Source organism: Cheilinus undulatus, linkage group 5, assembly GCF_018320785.1.
Source record: "Cheilinus undulatus linkage group 5, ASM1832078v1, whole genome shotgun sequence".
In the NCBI taxonomy this organism is placed as follows: Eukaryota; Metazoa; Chordata; class Actinopteri; order Labriformes; family Labridae; genus Cheilinus; species Cheilinus undulatus.
Window position 1 is genome coordinate 49,237,274 of NC_054869.1, and position 19,065 is coordinate 49,256,338.

Here is a 19,065-nt window from a genome sequence, read left to right on the forward strand (position 1 = left end):
CGCAGTGCAGTCGACATTACTGTAATATATATATCACACATCATATATTTCCGGAAAGCACAGATTCTCAGCTCTCTGTCAGCGTTGGAATTTTTTAGTTTGAGCAAATTTTCAAGGAGTTACAGTGTTGAGAATCCATGTAGCGGTCTTGCAATACTTTTGGTGTTTTGCTATGGCGTTTTGCTATGAATGCCCACATCATATGTTTGCAAGTACTGTAATGAGCCATATATGTGCGCATGCCCACAATTCTCAGCTTCCCAACACCGTTGGAATTTTTCTGATCGGACAAACTTTGACAGAGTTACAGTAATAATACTCCAGACATATAAAACACAGCGCCTGCACTGGGTCATTAGGTAAAGGGTTAAAGGTTAAAAATGAACAAAAACAAAAAGACTTAAGCATAGGTCTGTTGGGACTCAGTTTGTCTTTGAAATGATTAGGGGGGCTCCAAGGAAAATTGTTTGGAACCTCTGCTGTAATGGACATGACAGGTCGGAAAGTTTTGACTTTTTTTGTATTTGATAGCTGTTTTTGAAGCAGTGAAAACCGGGAGTTGTGCAAAGGTGCGAGGGCAAATTTAGTGCTACTGCCAACACTAGTAATAGTTAATATAGGCTAATATTTAAGCAAATATATGGGTTGTTAATGTCAGCAGAAAATGTTCATATCTGGGGCAACACAGCAGTGCAGGGGTTAGCACTGTTGCCTCACAGTAAGAGGGTTCCTGGTTCGCTTCCCAGTCAGAGCCTTTCTCTGCAGAGTTTGCATGTTCTCCCTGTGCATGTGTGGGCTCTCCCCGGCTTCCTCCCACCTCCAAAGACATGCTCATTACATTAACTGGTGACTCTAAATTGGCGGTAGGTGTGAGTGTGAGCGTGCCTGCTCGTCTGTGTCTACCTGTCAGCCCTGTGATTGACTGGCAACAAGTCGAGGGTGTACCCCTGTAGCTGGGATAGACCCTTTCAAAGCCCCTATTTGTCAAAACAGATATGTCAATAGTGTTGTGCATACCTTCCAAAACCAAAGCATTCATGCAGCACATATGTATGTGATCCTCTGAGCAGAACAGTAGGCACTGAAGTAGGAAAAGAGTTGGTGTTGACTCAAAAATCTTAAAATCATCTTAAGTAGCCATCAGGATGGACTTTGTTGTCCACACAAAGCGTGAGCAAATGTCTATCTTGTGATTGCCATAGTGTTTTCATCTGCTTTCTTCTTTTGGCAGATTTTAAACCCAACTACATGAAAACCACCTACTGTATCAGGCTTTGAAACAGACTCAAATGTGCTCAGGAATGGAGCGATGCTACTAATGTGAAAGCAGACCAGCATGGGAGAAAGAAGGAGGGAGCAACTGTGCCGGTCTTGGTAGAAAACAATCATGCCTGATGTGAAAACGCCCTGAGTGGTTCATATAGACAGGGTGGCCTCGGACGGAGTCAAACTCCCAGCCAGTTGGACCCTGCTTTCAATCACGTCTTTGTCCCATTTGACACCAACAAACAGCCCCCCTTCCTCCCTCCTCTGGACACCCTCCAGCTGCCTTGAGAGGAGAGTGGATGATTCCACAGCTGAGGCGGGGCAACGTGTGTCTATAAGTAAGAGCCTCTACAGGGGGAAACCTCTCTGTGAAGTGGAGCTGAGCTGTTAGTGACCTGTGCTGACACCAGGACTGTATGAGAGCAGACGGGTGTACCTCTGCACGGTGCACGCACACTGACTGTGGATACGTTTTTATCCTGGAGCTGGAAAAACAAGACACCTCCTCTCTGGACCCTGGATTCCTAATTTATATTCCTTTAACAAAAAGTGGAAATCGTTAAGAAGATATTCTGCTGTGATCAGGATGCTTAGCCCTGTTACTCTGCAGCAGATCATTTCCTCTCTGTTTGTGCTCTGCAGCGCTGCAGTCATGGTGAGTTCTTTTTCTTCTCAGTTTCCTTTGTGCAATTTCATAAGGGCTGCTTGATCATGGCAAAAATCATAATGACATCTGCTTTGACTGAAATAGATATTGATATAAACACTGATTTTACAACAGCAGCATCATATGCATTTATCAGACTAAAACTTTTTTTTTATCACTTTACCATTTTAAACACTTTGAACAAGCAATAAATGAAAATGAATAAGTGAAAAATACAAGTGCATATTACTGGAAATGGGAAGCTAGAGTCATAATTGATACTGAATCTGAAGCAATGGCAAAGCATTATTGTTACCGAATAAATTGACACCCACTGTATGACTGTTGGCCCCACTCCTCAGGTGGAGGGACAGTGCCCCGCTGAGTGCTCCTGCGCCCCCTCTCCCCAGATGTGCCCGCCGGGCGTCAGCTGGGTGACGGACCACTGCGGCTGCTGTAAAGTTTGTGCGAGGCAGTTCAATGAGGACTGCAGCGCCACCGAACCCTGCGACCACATCAAGGGGCTACGCTGCCACCTGGGGGCTGGAGGAGACCCAGAGAGGGGACTGTGTCGAGGTGAGGCTGTGAGAACGGTGGTATGTCACTGAGCAGATGATGTTTTATTTTAGTCCAAAAAGGTTCATTATGTCTATCCTTAGTGATATGTTTATACTTTCTTCTATAACAGACAAAAAATGATGTTTTATTTTGTCTGGAGATATTTAACAAAAAGCTCCTGGGTTTAATTTGAGTATTTGAATGTTCTTCAAATACTCCTATGTCACCTATGTCTGGGTATCATCTTGGATCGTCTTTTTAGCCATGTAAAAAGCCAGTAAGTACAGGACAAACCTGCATTTCAGTTTTACCACAAAAATACAGGGTTGATTGCCTGCATTGATTGGATTCCGAAGGTCCCAGTCTGATTTGATTCAATATTGATTCATGTAGGGATGCTTCAGTTACAAACCTCTTGTGCTTCAACGGTAAATAGATTCTTTGAGAACAAAAGTTGGAAATAGTACAATGAGCGTTCTAACTAGACACATTAATCAATAATAAAAATCAAGATATGCTCTTTAAAAGATGACCTCAGACCAGTAGATTTTTAAGTCTATGTTTTGGCTTTTTATGCCTTCATTGATAGAGGATGATAGTGGATAGAACTGGAAACAGGGATGAAAAAGTGAGCAAGACACATATGGGAAAGGGGCCATAGGTCAGACTTGAACCCGTGCCATCTGCATACATGGAGTGCAACCTAACCACGAGGCCATCTGCACCCCCCAAACTAGTATTGACATTATGTTTACATCCATGTGGCACATCTTGCAAATGCATATCCAGTTTGTATTAATAATGCACACCAGTAACCTTGCAAAGCAGATGGATTCACCTGTTTCTGTGTTTCTCTCTGGCAAATCCATCTTGCAAAGCTCCTGTCTGAACCGTTTGGGCCCAGTCAGAAAGCCACAGGACCAATCAGCAACGGGGGGCAGTACTTTCAGGCGCAGCAGAGTCGTGACATAAGCAAGCAACAACAAGAAACCGGTGCAATAATGGTGGAAGACATTAGTGTGGATGCTGCTAAAGCGCCAGTTTCATCAGAACCTGATGACATTTCTTGGTTAAAAGAAAAACAAATAACAGCATTGAGTTGTTTTCTTTTAAAAAACGACAAAAGTCGTGTACTAACATGTCTACAGTCGCCATGGTTTATGTTATGCAGTTCTCTATGGAGTTTACTCTTTGGTAGCTGTGCACCTCGGTTAGAGGCTACGATGTCATGTGTGTTGTTGCTCTGATTGGCCCGTAAAGATGAGATGGACAGACTATTCATCCACTCAGCCTCCGAGTTTTTTTCAAAGGCTCTGCACTTTCCCAAATGCTGTCTATGGAAGGTTTTCCAGATGGATGTGTGACACAAAATCCATCTGGCATGTCAGGCTAGCACACCAGATATCAAAAAAAAAAAAAAAAAAAAAAAAAAGCATAAGAGTCAAACCTGGAATCTGAGTCTAAAGGCTTTTGGAGACGAGTGCAATTCAAGGGTCAAACTGAGTGACCTAAGCTGACTGGTTGTGCAAGGAGCCATCAGGAAACCGTGGATTATATGAATCGATATCGTAATTAAACAAGACTAGGCTAAAGCCTAGCATATGGGTGTCTGCAACTATCTGGAATGCCTATTGAAATGCCTGACTGAATTGTGTGTTCTGGAAGATTGACTTTTTTGTTGGGGTGTGTAAATGGGCTGTCCCTTATGTCTGTGGGTTGAGAATTGGAGGATCCTTAAAGTTTTAAACATAAAGCCCTAGTGCAGGGTTCATCAAGTACATGTGCACGAGGGCCAGATTTAGTCTCGACAGAAACTCCGGGGGCTGGACTTTCAAATACACAAAAATTAAATAAAAATTTTGGTCTGGTTGACATATTACTGTAGTAGTACTTGTATTTTCTTTCAAAATGCAGGACGTTTTTAGACATTACCAGTGAGATCTATCCCTATTATCTATAATTTAGCAGGCTACAAAGAGACAGGCCTGACAACAGAACTGGCTGGGCCCCTGAAAATCCCAGGGAATGGGACCTCCATAATTGTGATTTAGTACTACTATTTACTCATTTTAACCCCTATTGTGCATCTTTAACCCAATTTTTGCCATTTTTAACCCCTTTGAACTACTTTTCCTGCATTTTTTTATCCCCTTTGTGCCACTCTTATCCATTTTTTCCACTTTTCTTCTATTTTTGTTAGTTTTTAACCTCTTTCCATTACATTTTTTCAACAATAGTTGCAACTTTTAACCATTTTTTTTCCACTTTTCAATCCTTTTTGCAACTTTCCTGCCTATAATTTCCCTTATGTGCCAATCTTGCATACGTTTTTACTAATTTTCCTGGCTATTTTTGCTGTTTTTTTTTTTTTTTGCCACTTTAACCAATTTTTGATACTTTTTACCCCTTTTTGCTTTCTTAACCAATTTTGGCCATTCTTTAACCCATTTCTTTATTTTTTAAAACTATTTTTTGTCATTTGTAACCAATTTATGATGCTTTTTGCCCCTTTTCCCTCTTTAACCAATTTTTCCCACATTTTAACCTCTTTTCACAACTTTATCTGGTCATTTTTGCAGCACTTCTGCCAACCTTAACCCTATTTTAAATATCTACTAATTATAAATTTCTGTAAAACAGATCAAATGTTAAGTCATTCTCACACTATTTAAATATTTAACAGTAGCAGACATTTAAAGCCAAAGCATACTACTAAAACCTGAGAATTTTCTTTTCCTCCTTTTTTTATTTGATGATCTTTCGGGGGCCGGACAGGAAGCTTTGAGGGGCCTGATATGGCCCCCGGGCCGCCAGTTGATGATCAGTGCCCTAGCAGCAGTAAAAAACTAACCAGCCACGCCAGATCAACTTTTTCATATATTCATTGCATGAATTTTGCTGACAGGCTGCTGCTGCCTTAGTTTGTTGATGGCGGAGCTTCCCGGTGAATAAAATTAATGCCAAGGCTGGGTAGGGATAGTGCAAAAACATTTTCTCTTTGCTCTTGTTTTAAAAAATTATTGTGGTCAAATTTCGATTTAACTGCCGCTTTCCTACAGCTACATCCAAGCTAACGGCTACAGCGGCAACAGCCGTGGGATACACCAGCAGACCCCACCTGTAACGATCGCAAACCCATGCTGAAGCAGACAGAGATTAGAGCGAGAATACCTTTTCTGTCATGGAAAGCTTTCAGTGTTGCCCCCTGTACTTGTTTTGATAAAGAAATGTTGTCCAATTCTGACAAACTGCTGCTGTGGCTAAGTCTGAGCTAATCACTCTACTAGCAGCAATTGTATACAATCACTCACACAATAGCTAACCCTTTCCTCTGTAACTCACAAACTCATGCTAAAGCAGGCTGGCAGAAGAGCAAAAACATCTTCCTCATCATGAAAAACTTTTAGGTCTGATGTCAGTGACCTTGTTTCCCATCTGTTCTTGAATTTCTTTCGATGGCGCCATGATGTGTTGCTTTTTGAGATCTTCACACTGGTTCTGTTTAAGGGATTCTAGTGCAGTGTTTCCTAAAGCAGGTGACTGTGAAAGAGGCAGAGCTGGCCACATTCAGGCGAAGTAGCCTACCTTAATGGATCGCTCTTATCCACTCGTAATAGTGATACTTTTCTTGATCGTCTTATGAAGAATATCTCAGTTGTCTGTGTGGTCTGGTCAGTAGGTCTGTGTAAAGCTCATGTACAGGAGGACTCTCCCTGAAGTAAAGGCTTGTGTAGTTGATTTTCTTTTTTTTTTTTTTCAAAGTTCCTGATGATCTTTATATCAACATAGAAATAAGTAGCACAGAAAGTAAAAAGAAGCACAATTTTCACTTCCTCTTTGGTTGGCTTTGATTCAAGTTGACTAATGTGACAGTGAGATGTCACCACAGTAATGGCAGATCTTCAGATCTTTCACAAAAACCAGTGGTGTTGTTTGAAATCATTCATAAAGCTATTCAGAAAAAGGAAATAATTTCTGTTCTAGTCTGATGCCCCTGTGTACAAACCGGGTTCGTCCATGTTTAAAGTTCAAAGGTCGTTCCTCACTGTCCATTTCCCGTCTTGTGTGTTGACAGCCGAGGCTCAGGGACTGCCCTGCATGCTTGATGGACGGATGTACCAGCACGGTGAAGACTTCCAGCCTGACTGCCAATACCATTGCACCTGCATGAACCAAGTAGTGGGTTGCATGTCCCTCTGCCCTGAACAAGTCCCCCTCCCAGACTGGCGCTGCTCTCGGCCTAGGCTGGCGAGGCCCGAGGGCGGCTGCTGTGAGGAGTGGGTGTGTGACGACAACAACCACATCAGTGAGGAACCAGACGAGCTGACAGACACCTCCCAGCCAGACGGACGGCCCCTCCCCAACCACATTAGTACCCTGCTGGAGGCCCAGCCACATCCCCGACACCCAGCTGCCACTGGAGGGGCCACGTTCCGAGGTAAACATCAGAGCTGTGTTTTTCAGGATGACCACAGACAACACCAAAGACGATCTGAAGAAGGTTTTTCATCTAGGAGAAGAGCCAAACCAGAGGCTGTAAATAAAAGTGGATGCAGCCTTGGTTGTCTGAAACATACAAACAACAAGGTGCCAAAAATTGTATTTTCTTTTTGACCAGCAGGGGGCAAATCTGCTAGCTGTAAGCAAGAAGCAACCTATAGTGTTGTAAATAAAGCCAATTTAGAAGCACTATCACTGCTGTCCTCCAGTTTCCACGGTGATAAAACTAAGGAAGATTCAACTGACCATATTTATTTAAATGTACAAATGTACAATCCCACAAGCTTCTTTAAATCCACAGTGTACAACAAAGAGTACCCCTGAATAATCATTTTACACATTCCTTATAACACCTGATGGTGGGTGTAAATTCAAACCATCTTCTTCATCCCTCTTACAGAGACGGAGATGTTCCCGATGTCAAAGGTGTTTCTGGAGTCCAGCTGTTCCCCTAAGACCACCGAGTGGACTCAGTGCTCCACCACATGTGGGATGGGAATCTCCAGTCGGATGACCAACGACAACCCGGACTGTCAGCTGGTCAGAGAGACACGACTGTGCCAGATCCGGCAATGCGAGCCGATGTTTCTTCTAGCTAAGGTATGCTAAAAATTAACCGCATGTTCAATCAGGTGTTCTTGAAATTTTCAGCCCACAACTTCTAAAATACTACAGCCAGAGAAAGACGTGGTTAAAGCAGCCGTGCACACTCACTAATAGGCCTTTCTTCATATCAGCATAAGAACAACACAATCACAAACAACCTCTAAATCATAATAGCTCTATAATATACTAACTCAGGTATATACTAATTCATTTATCAGAAAGACTACAGGTAAAACATCTCCATCTGCAAACTTTGGCGCTGAGTGGATTCACTGAATCTAGTAACACACCACTGATGTCTGCGTGCATCTTTGAAGAGCAGCAGAGCCCCACATTAATGCTGTCATACATGTAAAAACTAACCAATGCAAGTTTTTTTTCTACAAATTACAATTTCAGCATAAATCTAACTAAATTTGAGATAAATTTTTGTTAAAATTTGATGGCTCGCCATAAAATGGGAAGTTACTGTTAATAGGAAGTAACAGGTTACCTACTGTCTTTAGAGAGCAGCAGAGCCCTACATTGATGCTGTTATACATGTGAAAACTAGCTAAAACTAACTAATGTAAGGTTTTCTCTACATTACTAGAATTTCAGCATAAAAACGACCAAATGACTGAGATAATTCTTGCGAAAATTTGATGGCTTGCCACATAATAGGATGTTACTGTTATTAACTGTCTTGAAAGAGCAGCAGAACCCAGCAGTCATAGACTTGATAAACTAAAAATATTTAAAGTCTTTCCTACATTACTACAATTCAGCATTAATCTAACCAAATTTGAGATAAATTTGTATTCAAATTTGATGGCTCGCCGTGTAATGAGAAGTTACTGTAACTGTTAATAGGAACTAACAGGTATTTACTGTCATGACAGAGCAGCAGAACCCTACATTGATGCTGTCATACATGTGAAAACTTAGTTTTCACTCAATCAAGAGAGAAAGTACCTGTTTGTTCCTATTAACAGTTACAGTAACTTCTCATTACATGGTGAGCCATCAAATTTATTAAAGAATTTATCTCAAATTTGGCTATATTCCTGCTGAATCGTAGTAGGAAAAACCTTACATTTGTTAGTTTTTGAATGTATGACAGCATCAGTGTGGGTTGTGCTGCTCTTTCAAGACAGTTAATAATGACAACTTCCTATTACGTGGCGAGCCATCAAATTTTCACAAGAATTATCTCAGTCATTAGGTCATTTTTATGCTGAAATTGTAGTTATGTAGGAAAACCTTAGTTTTTCACATGTATGACAGCATCAATGTAGGGCTCTGCTGCTCGTTCATACAGTAACTTCCTATTTCATGGCGAGCAATCAAATTTTCATTAGACTCTGTCTCAGTCATTTGGTTAGACTTATGCTGAAATTGTAGTAATGTAGGAAAGACCTTAAATTAGTTAGTTTTCAAATGTATGACAGCATCAATGTCGGTTGCTGCTCTTTCAAGATAGTTAATAACAGTAACTTCCTATTACGGGGCAAGCCATCGGATATTCATACGAATTATCTCAGTCATTTGGTCGTTTTTATGCTGAAATTTTAGTAATGTAGGGAATACCTTACATTGGTAAGGTTTTTCCTACATTTCTACAATTTCAGCATAAATCTCACCCAATGACTGACAGAAATACAAATGAAAATTTGCTGGCTCGCCATGAAATAGGAAGTTACTGTTAGTCAAACACAGGTGCCAAGCTGTCATGAACTTGGCTTGTCTATTCAGAGTCCCCATCTTGGTCCAAACATTTTGTATTTGTTATATCACCAACATAGAGTACATTCTGCATGACATGGTGTATTCAGTTATAAATACATTTGTCATTGCTCTCTAATGAAAATTTATCAGGTTTCCAATTTAATTTTAAGGTGTTGATTCTGTTTTTGTCACGCAGTGGGGGAAGAAGTGCCAGAGAACAATCCGCCCCGAGAAACCGGTCAGCATCACCTTTGACAACTGCTGGACTGCGCAACGCTACCGCCCTCGCACCTGTGGGGTCTGCGCCGATGGACGCTGCTGCACACCCTCTGTCAGCCGCACCGTGAGGCTCCGCTTCTACTGCTCAGACAGAGAGAGTTTCTACAGAAATGTTATGTGGATCCAGCGCTGCAGCTGCAGTACGAGCTGCCATGCACACGTCTTGTGGTCTGTGCCGCCTGTCAACCTCCACAACGACATCCACATCTTCAGGGACTGAGGAGGACTTATTGTGCCTTTTCTTTAAGACTCTGCACCTTCCCCCTCACCTAAACTCACCCCTGACCTGTCTGTCAGCCAGGTGAGCTCCACGACCAGGCAATATGTTCGCTTGCACTTTAAGCTTCCTGCCACGACGATGTCACAGTTTGCCAGCACAAGGTGCGTTACCTCTGCAGAACCATGGAGCACTGAGGAACGCATGCTGTTAGCAGAAAGCGCTGAATCTTTTTTATTTATTTTTATGTCTTCTTATCCTCTCCACAGAGAACAATTATGGAGACCGTGTTTACATTTTGCATTAACATCCATGCCAGGAAATCATACACCACCTTGACTGCACTTAAGTACATTCAGTGAATCTTTCCATTAACAATATATCTCCAGTAATGACTCGAAATCACAGATCACAAGCCCACCGCTTATGCAAATGTGATAAAATATTTTGGTAAAATTACACACACTTTGCACCAACTTTGATGCCTCTTAGCAGGTTGTTAAGATTGAGTGAAGCATTGATGCAACCCTGCTTCTGTTTCAGGTACAGTCTCACAGACTCACCTGTCAGTGGAGTTGTTTTGGTGGCAGTGGCACTTCCACCTCTCAGACATGCTGACACCTCAATCCAAGATGAAAAAGAGATAGAGATACACTTGATTCCAGCCAAAAGTGTGCAACAATAATGCAAAGTAAACCTACAGATAGACAATAAAGTCCTTGACTGCTTTACTGAAACAACACTCAGTCAAAGCAGATTGAAGGATCTTATGGGTGCGCTTGTTTTGCTTCTTAGGGTCTACCAGACAGAGAGGGTTGGACTTTCTTGCATAGACTGCCACTGTCAGACGCAAGAAAAACAAAATGTTAGAATTCTTTAAGGACTCAACGAGGCCAAGAGTCACTAGTTTTTTTGTTGGACCCTTACCTTCATCTGATACCAGGATTTTTTTCCCCAATTTTCAGACTACTATATGACAGAGAAGGCAGGCACACACCATGAGTTTGATTTTGTTCCTGTGTTTTCCCCACACTAAAATGCTAGTTTCTGTTTCAGTGTATGTATGAGCTGTTAGTGCTGGACTGAGTAAGAATCTTGAGATTCTCTTCTTTCTGAGAGTCTGTAACATGACAAAGTTTACTCAGTATTACATGCTTTTAAGGAGCATGTTATTCGCTTACATTCCAAATGACCAGAGTACAGCAGTATTGGAAAGAGGTTTAAGTTAATTATGTCTTCCCTGGGCCCCTAAAAGTCCAGGGCCCCAGGCAATCGTCTACTTCTACCTGATGGTAAAGCCCACCTATGTTTGAGAGTGAACGCCGCCTCCTCTTCTGCATTTGGAGTGAGATGTGTTAGACAGGGGAAGTGATGTAATAGGGGAAACTGAAGCAAAAGTAGAAACAATTTTGGACTTTATTGAAAATCTGTACATATTAAGGTTTTCCTATGGCACCAGTTTTGAAGCAGTACACCCAAGAAGCCTTCTGAGAGGTATCAGGGACAACTAGAGCAACAGTGTGGCGTGCAGACACCTTTTCTGCTTACTGACAGACCCTGCCGATTAAGTCAGTGGAGTGTGTGGTCTTCCATGCACACCAGTATGCATGAGCATCCTCACTACCAAACCAGTCCAGGTTAACCTTACAAAGCAGACGGATTTGCCCGTTTCCATGTTTCTCACTGGTGAATCCATCTTGCAAAGCTTCTGAACCGTTTGGGCCCGGTTAGAAAGTCACAGGATCAATCAGCGACGAGGGGCAGTACTTCCAGGCGTGGCGAAGTTGTTTTGAAGCAAGCAGCAACAAGAAGCCGGTGCAATTATGGCGGAAGATATTAGTGTTGATGCTGCTAAAGCACCATATTTATCAGAACTTGACGACGTTTCTTCATTAAAAGAAGAACAAGGAACAGCACTAAGTTGTTTTCTTTTCAAAAATGACAAAAGTCATGTAAATCGCCATGGTTTGCCTTATGTTGTTCTCTATGGAGTTTACTCCTCGATAGCGGCTATGTCACGTGTTTTGTTGCTCTGATTGGCCCCTAAAGATGTGACAGAACGTTCATCCAATCCCCCTCACAGTTTATTTCAATAGCTCTTCCCTTTGCCAAACACTGTCTATGAGTGGTTTACCAGATGGATGTGTGAAACAAATCCATCTGGTGTGCGAGGCTAAGTCCAAGTGGCAACATCTCAGACCTTCTCTGAATGCAGTCTGAGCTAACGGGGTTGAAATCATTTTCAGGATGTGATGCATCCACACCCAGCATTACCACCACCTGGTATCTGAAAACCAAGCATGGATACGAATGCAAAGTGCAAACATGGTCAGAGATGTTTTTTTCGACGAGTAAATGACAACATTTATAAGAAGTGATGGAACAATGGAGACCGTAAATCAATGATGAGCAAGACAAATGATTTACTGATAATTGTGTGCTCTTTAGCACCAGTCTTGTGATGAAATGTTTCCTTCCTGTACTGACTGTTGAAAATGTGTGTATGCCTGTTTGAAGAGAGACTTTCCTCAGAGAGAGTTCAGTAATCTCCTGACGTACATGGATTCAAGTATCATGTGTAAATAGACTTCACTCTTAGTTGTGGAGTGGTAAATTCTTAGACCACCTCATTTTTCGGGGTGTGATTTATATTTTTTTTCATGTGTTTGTGTCCCTCAAAGTGTACATATGGTTCTTTATTTTTAGGGATGAAATAATGCTTTATATAAAAGAGATATTGCATGTGTACAATGGATGTTTGAACTGTAAACTCCTGTACATTAAATAAAAACATTTAAACCTTTAATTTCTGATTTTTAAGTTTACGTTGGATTATAATGAGTGCCAATTGTTCTACAAATACTTCATATCAAAATCCCATGTCATTATAGGAGGTTTCCTTTCTGTGTTCACAATCCATCTTATTTTACACATAAAGATCAGACAACCTGTTGAAAACACATTTATAGCCTGATTTAGCTGGCTATAAACGGGGTTATAAAGCCCTACAAATAGATGGTTTTATAGGACACTTAATGACCTCCTGAGAGAAAGTCTAGACTGATTTCTATGATTTAACTAATTTAAAAACAGAGCATCCTGCACATGTCAAAGTCACAAATGTAAACAAACCAAATGGTAAATTAAAGAAGACTGTTTAATTTAAGAAGACTGACTGAAGGCACAGGCATTTCTATTTGCAGGATTATTAGCATAAAGGAGTCTGAGTGCAGACTGCCACTCTCAGACGGCATCACTGTCAGGATGGGAAAAACATCATCTTTGCATAACAGTGACATCTTTACCCCACACCCCGTTATTAGAGTTACACAGGCGTTTTCAAGCAGAGCTCTGCGATTGTGCTGCCTTGTGGACTTGCACAATGCCCCGGCTGGCTATGGAACACAAACATTACGCTGGACTACTACATTCCTCACTGTAGCCTCTTAGAGGAGGGAGGAACGCTCTAACCCCCCAGCTGCTGCAGTCACAACCAAAGCGGTCCATAGGGGGGATAAAGGGGAGAGCTTTCTGGGGCCCATGGAGGTCAGGAAAATCATGGTCTGTTGTAAAGTTAATCTGTGATTGCCATGTAATATATTTAACCTGAATAATTACCTCTCTTATCAAAGCATCAAAAAATGAATTTTATATTTTTATTCTGTATCACAGTATATCCTTTATAAAAATGTAAATCTCATTTTTTAGAATAACATTATTATTTATAAAATTAACAAAGTGGATGGGCACACTGGTATAAACAATTAGGAAAATTATGTCAGAGTTTAGGGCTAAGCCATGATGTGTACAAACATCAGGATGCTCAAAAGTAAGATAATGGGACAACTATAAAAGAAAATAACTGTAAATTAAAGCTGCAAGCAGTGATAATGGGACCTCGCAACCCGTTGCTTGTGTTACACCAAAGTGGATACGTAGCAACCATTGCATGCCAGCAACAAGGTGCACAACTCATGTATGAAAATGGTCTTCAGCAGCAAAGATTATCACTCATGGAGATGTGACACTCAAGATGTGAAAACGGTCTTCAGCAGCAAAGATTATCACTCATGGAGATGTGACACTCAAGATGTGAAAACGGTCTTCAGCAGCAAAGATTATCACCCATGGAGATGTGACACTCAAGATGTGAAAATGGTCTTCAGCAGCAAAGATTATCACTCATGAAGATGTGCAACTCATGTATGAAAATGGTCTCCAGCAGCAAAGATTATGGATCATAGAGATGTTCTACTCCAGATGTGAATTCTAAGAGAAACTGCATCTTGCTTCAGCCTGTGTGTTAGCTCAGTCGGATAGATAACTGCTCTGAAATCATGAGGTTGTTGGTTCAAATCTTCTGTGGATTTTTGAAGCTGCTGGTGTAAATCACTGACTCAGGAGTAAAGAGAACTTCCATAGAGTTGGAAGGTTGTGGGTTTGATTCTTGGTGCATTTTTAAGTCCAGTCCCCGAAAGCAGAGATCAGATCCTCTGAGAAACACGAACAGGTGTGTGGCTCAGTGGAAGAGCCAACTGACTGTGAATCAGGAGTTCACAGGTTCAAATCTTACCATGGGTTCATCCAGTTTAAAAGTCTGAGTCCAAATCTAGACTTCACGAGACCTGGACAGGAGTTGGCCTTTCAAATCTAACCAATGTTTTCAAGATCTGAGTCCAAATAAAGAAGGAAAAGCCCCTCTGAGGCTCTGCTGCATGTCTGGCTCTGTAGTCTAAAGAGATAGTGGACTGACTCAGAGTCTGGAGGTTCCAGGTTCAATTCCCATCTTGGTCTCAGTGAATTTTAAAGCCACATCCTGAACAAAGAGGATAAATGCGCCAGGAGAAGAGATGGTAGTGTGAAAGGTATGGCGGCGGTGGCACAGAGGACTGGACTAGACCAGTTCTGCAGGGGATGCTGGGGTTCAAACCCCACTGTGGCCGGTACCTGGATCAAGGCATGCCTGATGGAGAAGGGGGGACGCGGCGTGGCGCCCCCCTGGGGATCCGTCAGAGATGTAAGTAGGGGGTTATGCAGCAAAAACGCAGACACAGCTGGAGTTTTACAGGATGGGGTCTTTATTTGCATGCATGGATGATCACTGAACCCCTCATGGGGACTTCATCTCCTCCACTGTACAAACAGGAAATACTTACCACGGCCTCCTTCAGGGTCAGGGTACCAAAGTATCATTTATTTTGAAAGGGCATTTGAACGTACGGAAATCAAGAAAACGGACAACTTCACTCATTTTTCGATTTGTTTCCAGAATCGAAAATTGAGTGAAGTTGTCCGTTATTTCGATTTCCGTACGTTCAAATGCCCTTTCAAAATAAATGATACTTTGGTACCCTGACCCTCCAGGCCCTCCAGGTCCTTGCTGGTCTGCTCCCTCTGCTCATTCAGCAGCCTGCAAACAAAAACCACATGAACTCACATTCCACATAAATAAACGTACGGATGAGTCCTTTACTCACATGAGTTTCTGCAGCTTGGCGTCCTTCTCCTGCTCTTCAGTCTTCAGTTTGTCCTGTTCTGACATCAGCCTCTCCAGCTCCAGCAGCAGACCCTGGTTCAGACTGAGAGGAGACACTCGCTAAGCTCTGATTGGCTGCTTTTTAACGGCAGAGTAACTGTCTGGAGAAATGTCAACAAACCACATCAACATATATTTATTTTGTTCATCTGGTTTCTGGAAATTTCTCCAAACAGTTATTTGGCTTCAAAAATGGTAGAAGGCAGAACATTTCTGAAATGATAGACCTTTACATCAGTGGGTCCCAACCTTTTTTCTTTGGGGTCCCTCTACTCTAAACACTCTAAAGCCCCCAGGACAATCTCTGAAAAAGTAAACATAATTGTTACTGTTTTGTTGACTAAATCCCAGCATAACAGGCCTGCATAAACGAGTTCTTCATAAATATCTGCATATAAACTATCCATTATTATTATTATAACGGCATTTAGAGCCACCATAAGAATACCAAAATGAGAAGGTTCAGTCAATTTTTAAGTAAAATCTCAAACATTTCTAATTTAACAAGTCATAAATTTACCAGAAAAAGAAAACTGGAAATTTATGTCAACTAAAAGGTAGATTTTTTTGACATTATAAAATCCAAAAGACCTGTGGAAAAAGAAAATTACAACAGATGAAGTTGCTTTCCTTCCATAAGTCCTACAGTTGACGGCTTAATCAGGAGATTTTTCTTAGTAGGATTGATCAGTGAGGAAATGATCCAAGAATGATCACATTATCATTATTCCCCAGACTCTGAAGAGACATTTCTATTCACTGTTTTCAGTTTGGATCCTTGTAAATTCACAAGTTTAGGATGTTCAATTCTGACATTACAAACTTGAAATTTTAAAGTGCATGATGAAATAATTTAGGACTTTTGAACCTGAAAATTCTGAGTTCAGGTTCTTGAAAAAATACGACTTCATTATCTCAACGGTGTACTTTTAAATGTCACCTTTTTCCAAGAAATGTACAGATCCTCTTTATTTTGTTGGACCTTTTAGCGGACTCTAATACTTTCTCTCACATCATATTTTTAATCATGACTCTATAAATTAAAGTACATTATATACGCCCCCCCCCCCCCAGGGGTGCCCAGACCCCAGGTAGGGAACCTTCACGTGACAACAATATAACAGGTGTGTGTAGACTTTTAGAGCCAGTGTAAAGCCAGACTACAGTCGTATGCAGCTAAGAGTTCCTGGCTCAGTAAAGAGGAGTGGTACGAGGATTTTACATCCTTCCTCATGAGAATCATACACAGTAGACGGTCGTAATGACTGTCACTACTTTGGTTTGAAAAAACAATAAAAACAAACTTTAGGATCATTTAAACCAGCATAAAGTGGTTCAATGAGAACCAATCAAATCTGTGGAAATATCCTAGATCTAAAAAACATCAAACATGAATAGGTTTGTTGATTTTTCTACTGCTTCATTCGTCTCTGTGGACTTGAAGTCTAAATTCTAGGCCCGGTTTAGACAGTTTTAGACTAAATTCCTGATCCAGTTCAAGTCTTGTCACAAGCAGTTATTAGTCTAAATGAGTAAAACTCGGCGTGTGGCTTCATTGGGATGGTTTGTGGCTCTTTTATGTCTTCATTTCAAATATTTTTCCCCAGAAAACCTTAAAAAACTTTCACCTCAGGAATGATCCATATCACGTCACATTAATCAGTTTGTTTCCACTTTTATACAGGAGGCTTTAATTGTCAACCTTTATTTTTTCTCTTAGTTTTTTTCATTACCCTTATTTATAATTCTTCTCCCTTTTTTCCTTTTTTTGACACTTTTAATCCATTTTTGCTGCTTTTAGCCCATTTGTGCCACTTCTTCTTGCCAGTTTTGTAGTTTTTGCCACTTCCATCCTGCTTTTTGCTATTTGCAATTCATTCTCCTTTTTGGCATTTTTTTGGCCACTTTTCACCCAATTTAAGCTGCTTTTAGCCATTAAATGACACTACTTATGTTTTTGTCGCTCTCTGAGCATTTTGCCCATTTAGTCACTTTTCACCAATAATTTACCACATTTTTGAAGCTTTTTGACTATTTAACTCAATTTTCACCATTTTTTTTACCACATTTTTGTTGCTTTTTACAATTTAAGTCACTTTTCACATCATTTTTTTAGCCCATTTTGCCACTTTTTGCCCCTTTCAGTCACTTTATACATTTATTTTTATCACATTTTTGCCACTTTCCGACCGTTTTTATCATCTGTAACTCCTTTTTTATGCGCTTCTCACCCATTGTTGCTACTGTTCACATAGTTTTTGCCATTTAATGCCTATTTTTTGCCTGTTCACCATTTTTTTTTTTTTTTTTGCTGCTTTTAGCAGTTTTAGTCACTTTTCATTCATTTTTGCATCTTTTTGCCCATTTTAGTCACGTGTCACTATTTTTACCACACTTTTGCAGCTTCTCGACCATTTCAATTACTTTTATCTATTTTTTACTACAGTTTTTGCTGCTTTCTGACCATTTTTGTCATCTGTAACTCCTTTTAATGTCGCTCTCACCCATTTTCTGCCATTTAATTCCAATTTTGCACCTTCTCACCACTTTTTTTTGCTGCTTTTTGACCTTTTAAGTCACTTTTCATTAATTTTTACTACATTTTTGCCACTTTCTGACCACTTTTATCATCTGTAACTCCTTTTTCAATGTCACTTCTCACCACTTTTGCCACTTTACACTCATTTTTTTGCCATTTTATTCCAATTTTGCACCTTTTCACCATTTTTTTTGCTGCTTTTGGTTATCTTTAATCACTATTCATTCATTTTTACCATATTTCTGCATCTTTCTGCCCATTTTAGTCACCATCCACTATTTTTAACATTTTTTTCAGCTTTTAGCTATTTTAGTCACCTGTTCCTATTTTTTTTTACCACATTTTTTGCAGCTTCTGACTATTTTTATCATCCATAACTCCTTTTTTTATATCACTTTTCCCCCATTTTTGCTACTTGTCACCTAGTTTTTGCTATTTAATGCCTATTTTTCACCTTTTCACCAATTCTGTTCCTGCTTTTTGGCTATTTTAGTCCCTTTTCACTATTTTAAACACATTTTTTTGCTGCTTTCTGACCATTTTTTGTTATCTGTAACTCCTTTGTTGACACTTTTCACCCAGTTTTGCCATTTTATTCCAGTTTTGAGCCTTTTTACCATTTTTTCTTCTTTTTGACCATATATGCCTCTTTTAATCCATTTCTGCCACTTTTCACCACTTTAAATGTGGCTATTGTAAAGATATTTTTCAACAATTTGGCTCTTTTGTTGAGCAGTTTTCAGTAACACTGGTCTAAATAATTAGTGTACTTATTTTACTGCAGACTTTGATTCAAATATCTCATGCCATGTGTTTCTTCTTATGTCTGTGCTCTCTAACATCTTTAAAAATGTAGTTTGATTTTAAATAGTCAGACTTACTCTGTGAGCTCGTCCAGCATCCTCTGCTCGTCTTCGATCTGGTCTCTCAGTGGGCTCAGCTGTTTGTGGTGAGCCTCTCTGTGGTTCTCCAGCTGCTCCTCCAGAGTTTTCTGTGCCACACAGACACAAAAACATTCAGCTATTTCACATTTCTGTAACAGAGAGTCTCAGTGACGTGTTTCCTCATCACCTTTATGTCCCCGTCCCCATAGTGTCTTCCGATGTCCTCCTTCTCCTCTCCTGACATCTCGTGTCTTTTCTCTGATGAAAAACAAAGAGGAAAATTCCATCAAGTTAGCCTGTTTTTTCTTGAGCTAAGATGTTTTAATG

General features: G+C 40.6%; 1 protein-coding gene across 1 annotated transcript; it reads left to right on the forward strand.

The window, feature by feature from the left end:
• Nucleotides 1-1,645: 1,645 nt before the first annotated feature.
• On the forward strand, nt 1,646-12,585 carry ccn1l2 (cellular communication network factor 1, like 2). Its single transcript, XM_041788023.1, has 5 exons — nt 1,646-1,921; nt 2,275-2,488; nt 6,546-6,908; nt 7,371-7,570; nt 9,480-12,585. The coding sequence occupies exons 1-5, from the start codon at nt 1,853-1,855 to the stop codon at nt 9,780-9,782; spliced, it is 1,149 nt and encodes a 382-aa protein (XP_041643957.1). The 5' UTR covers nt 1,646-1,852; the 3' UTR covers nt 9,783-12,585.
• The last annotated feature ends 6,480 nt before the right edge of the window (nt 12,586-19,065 follow it).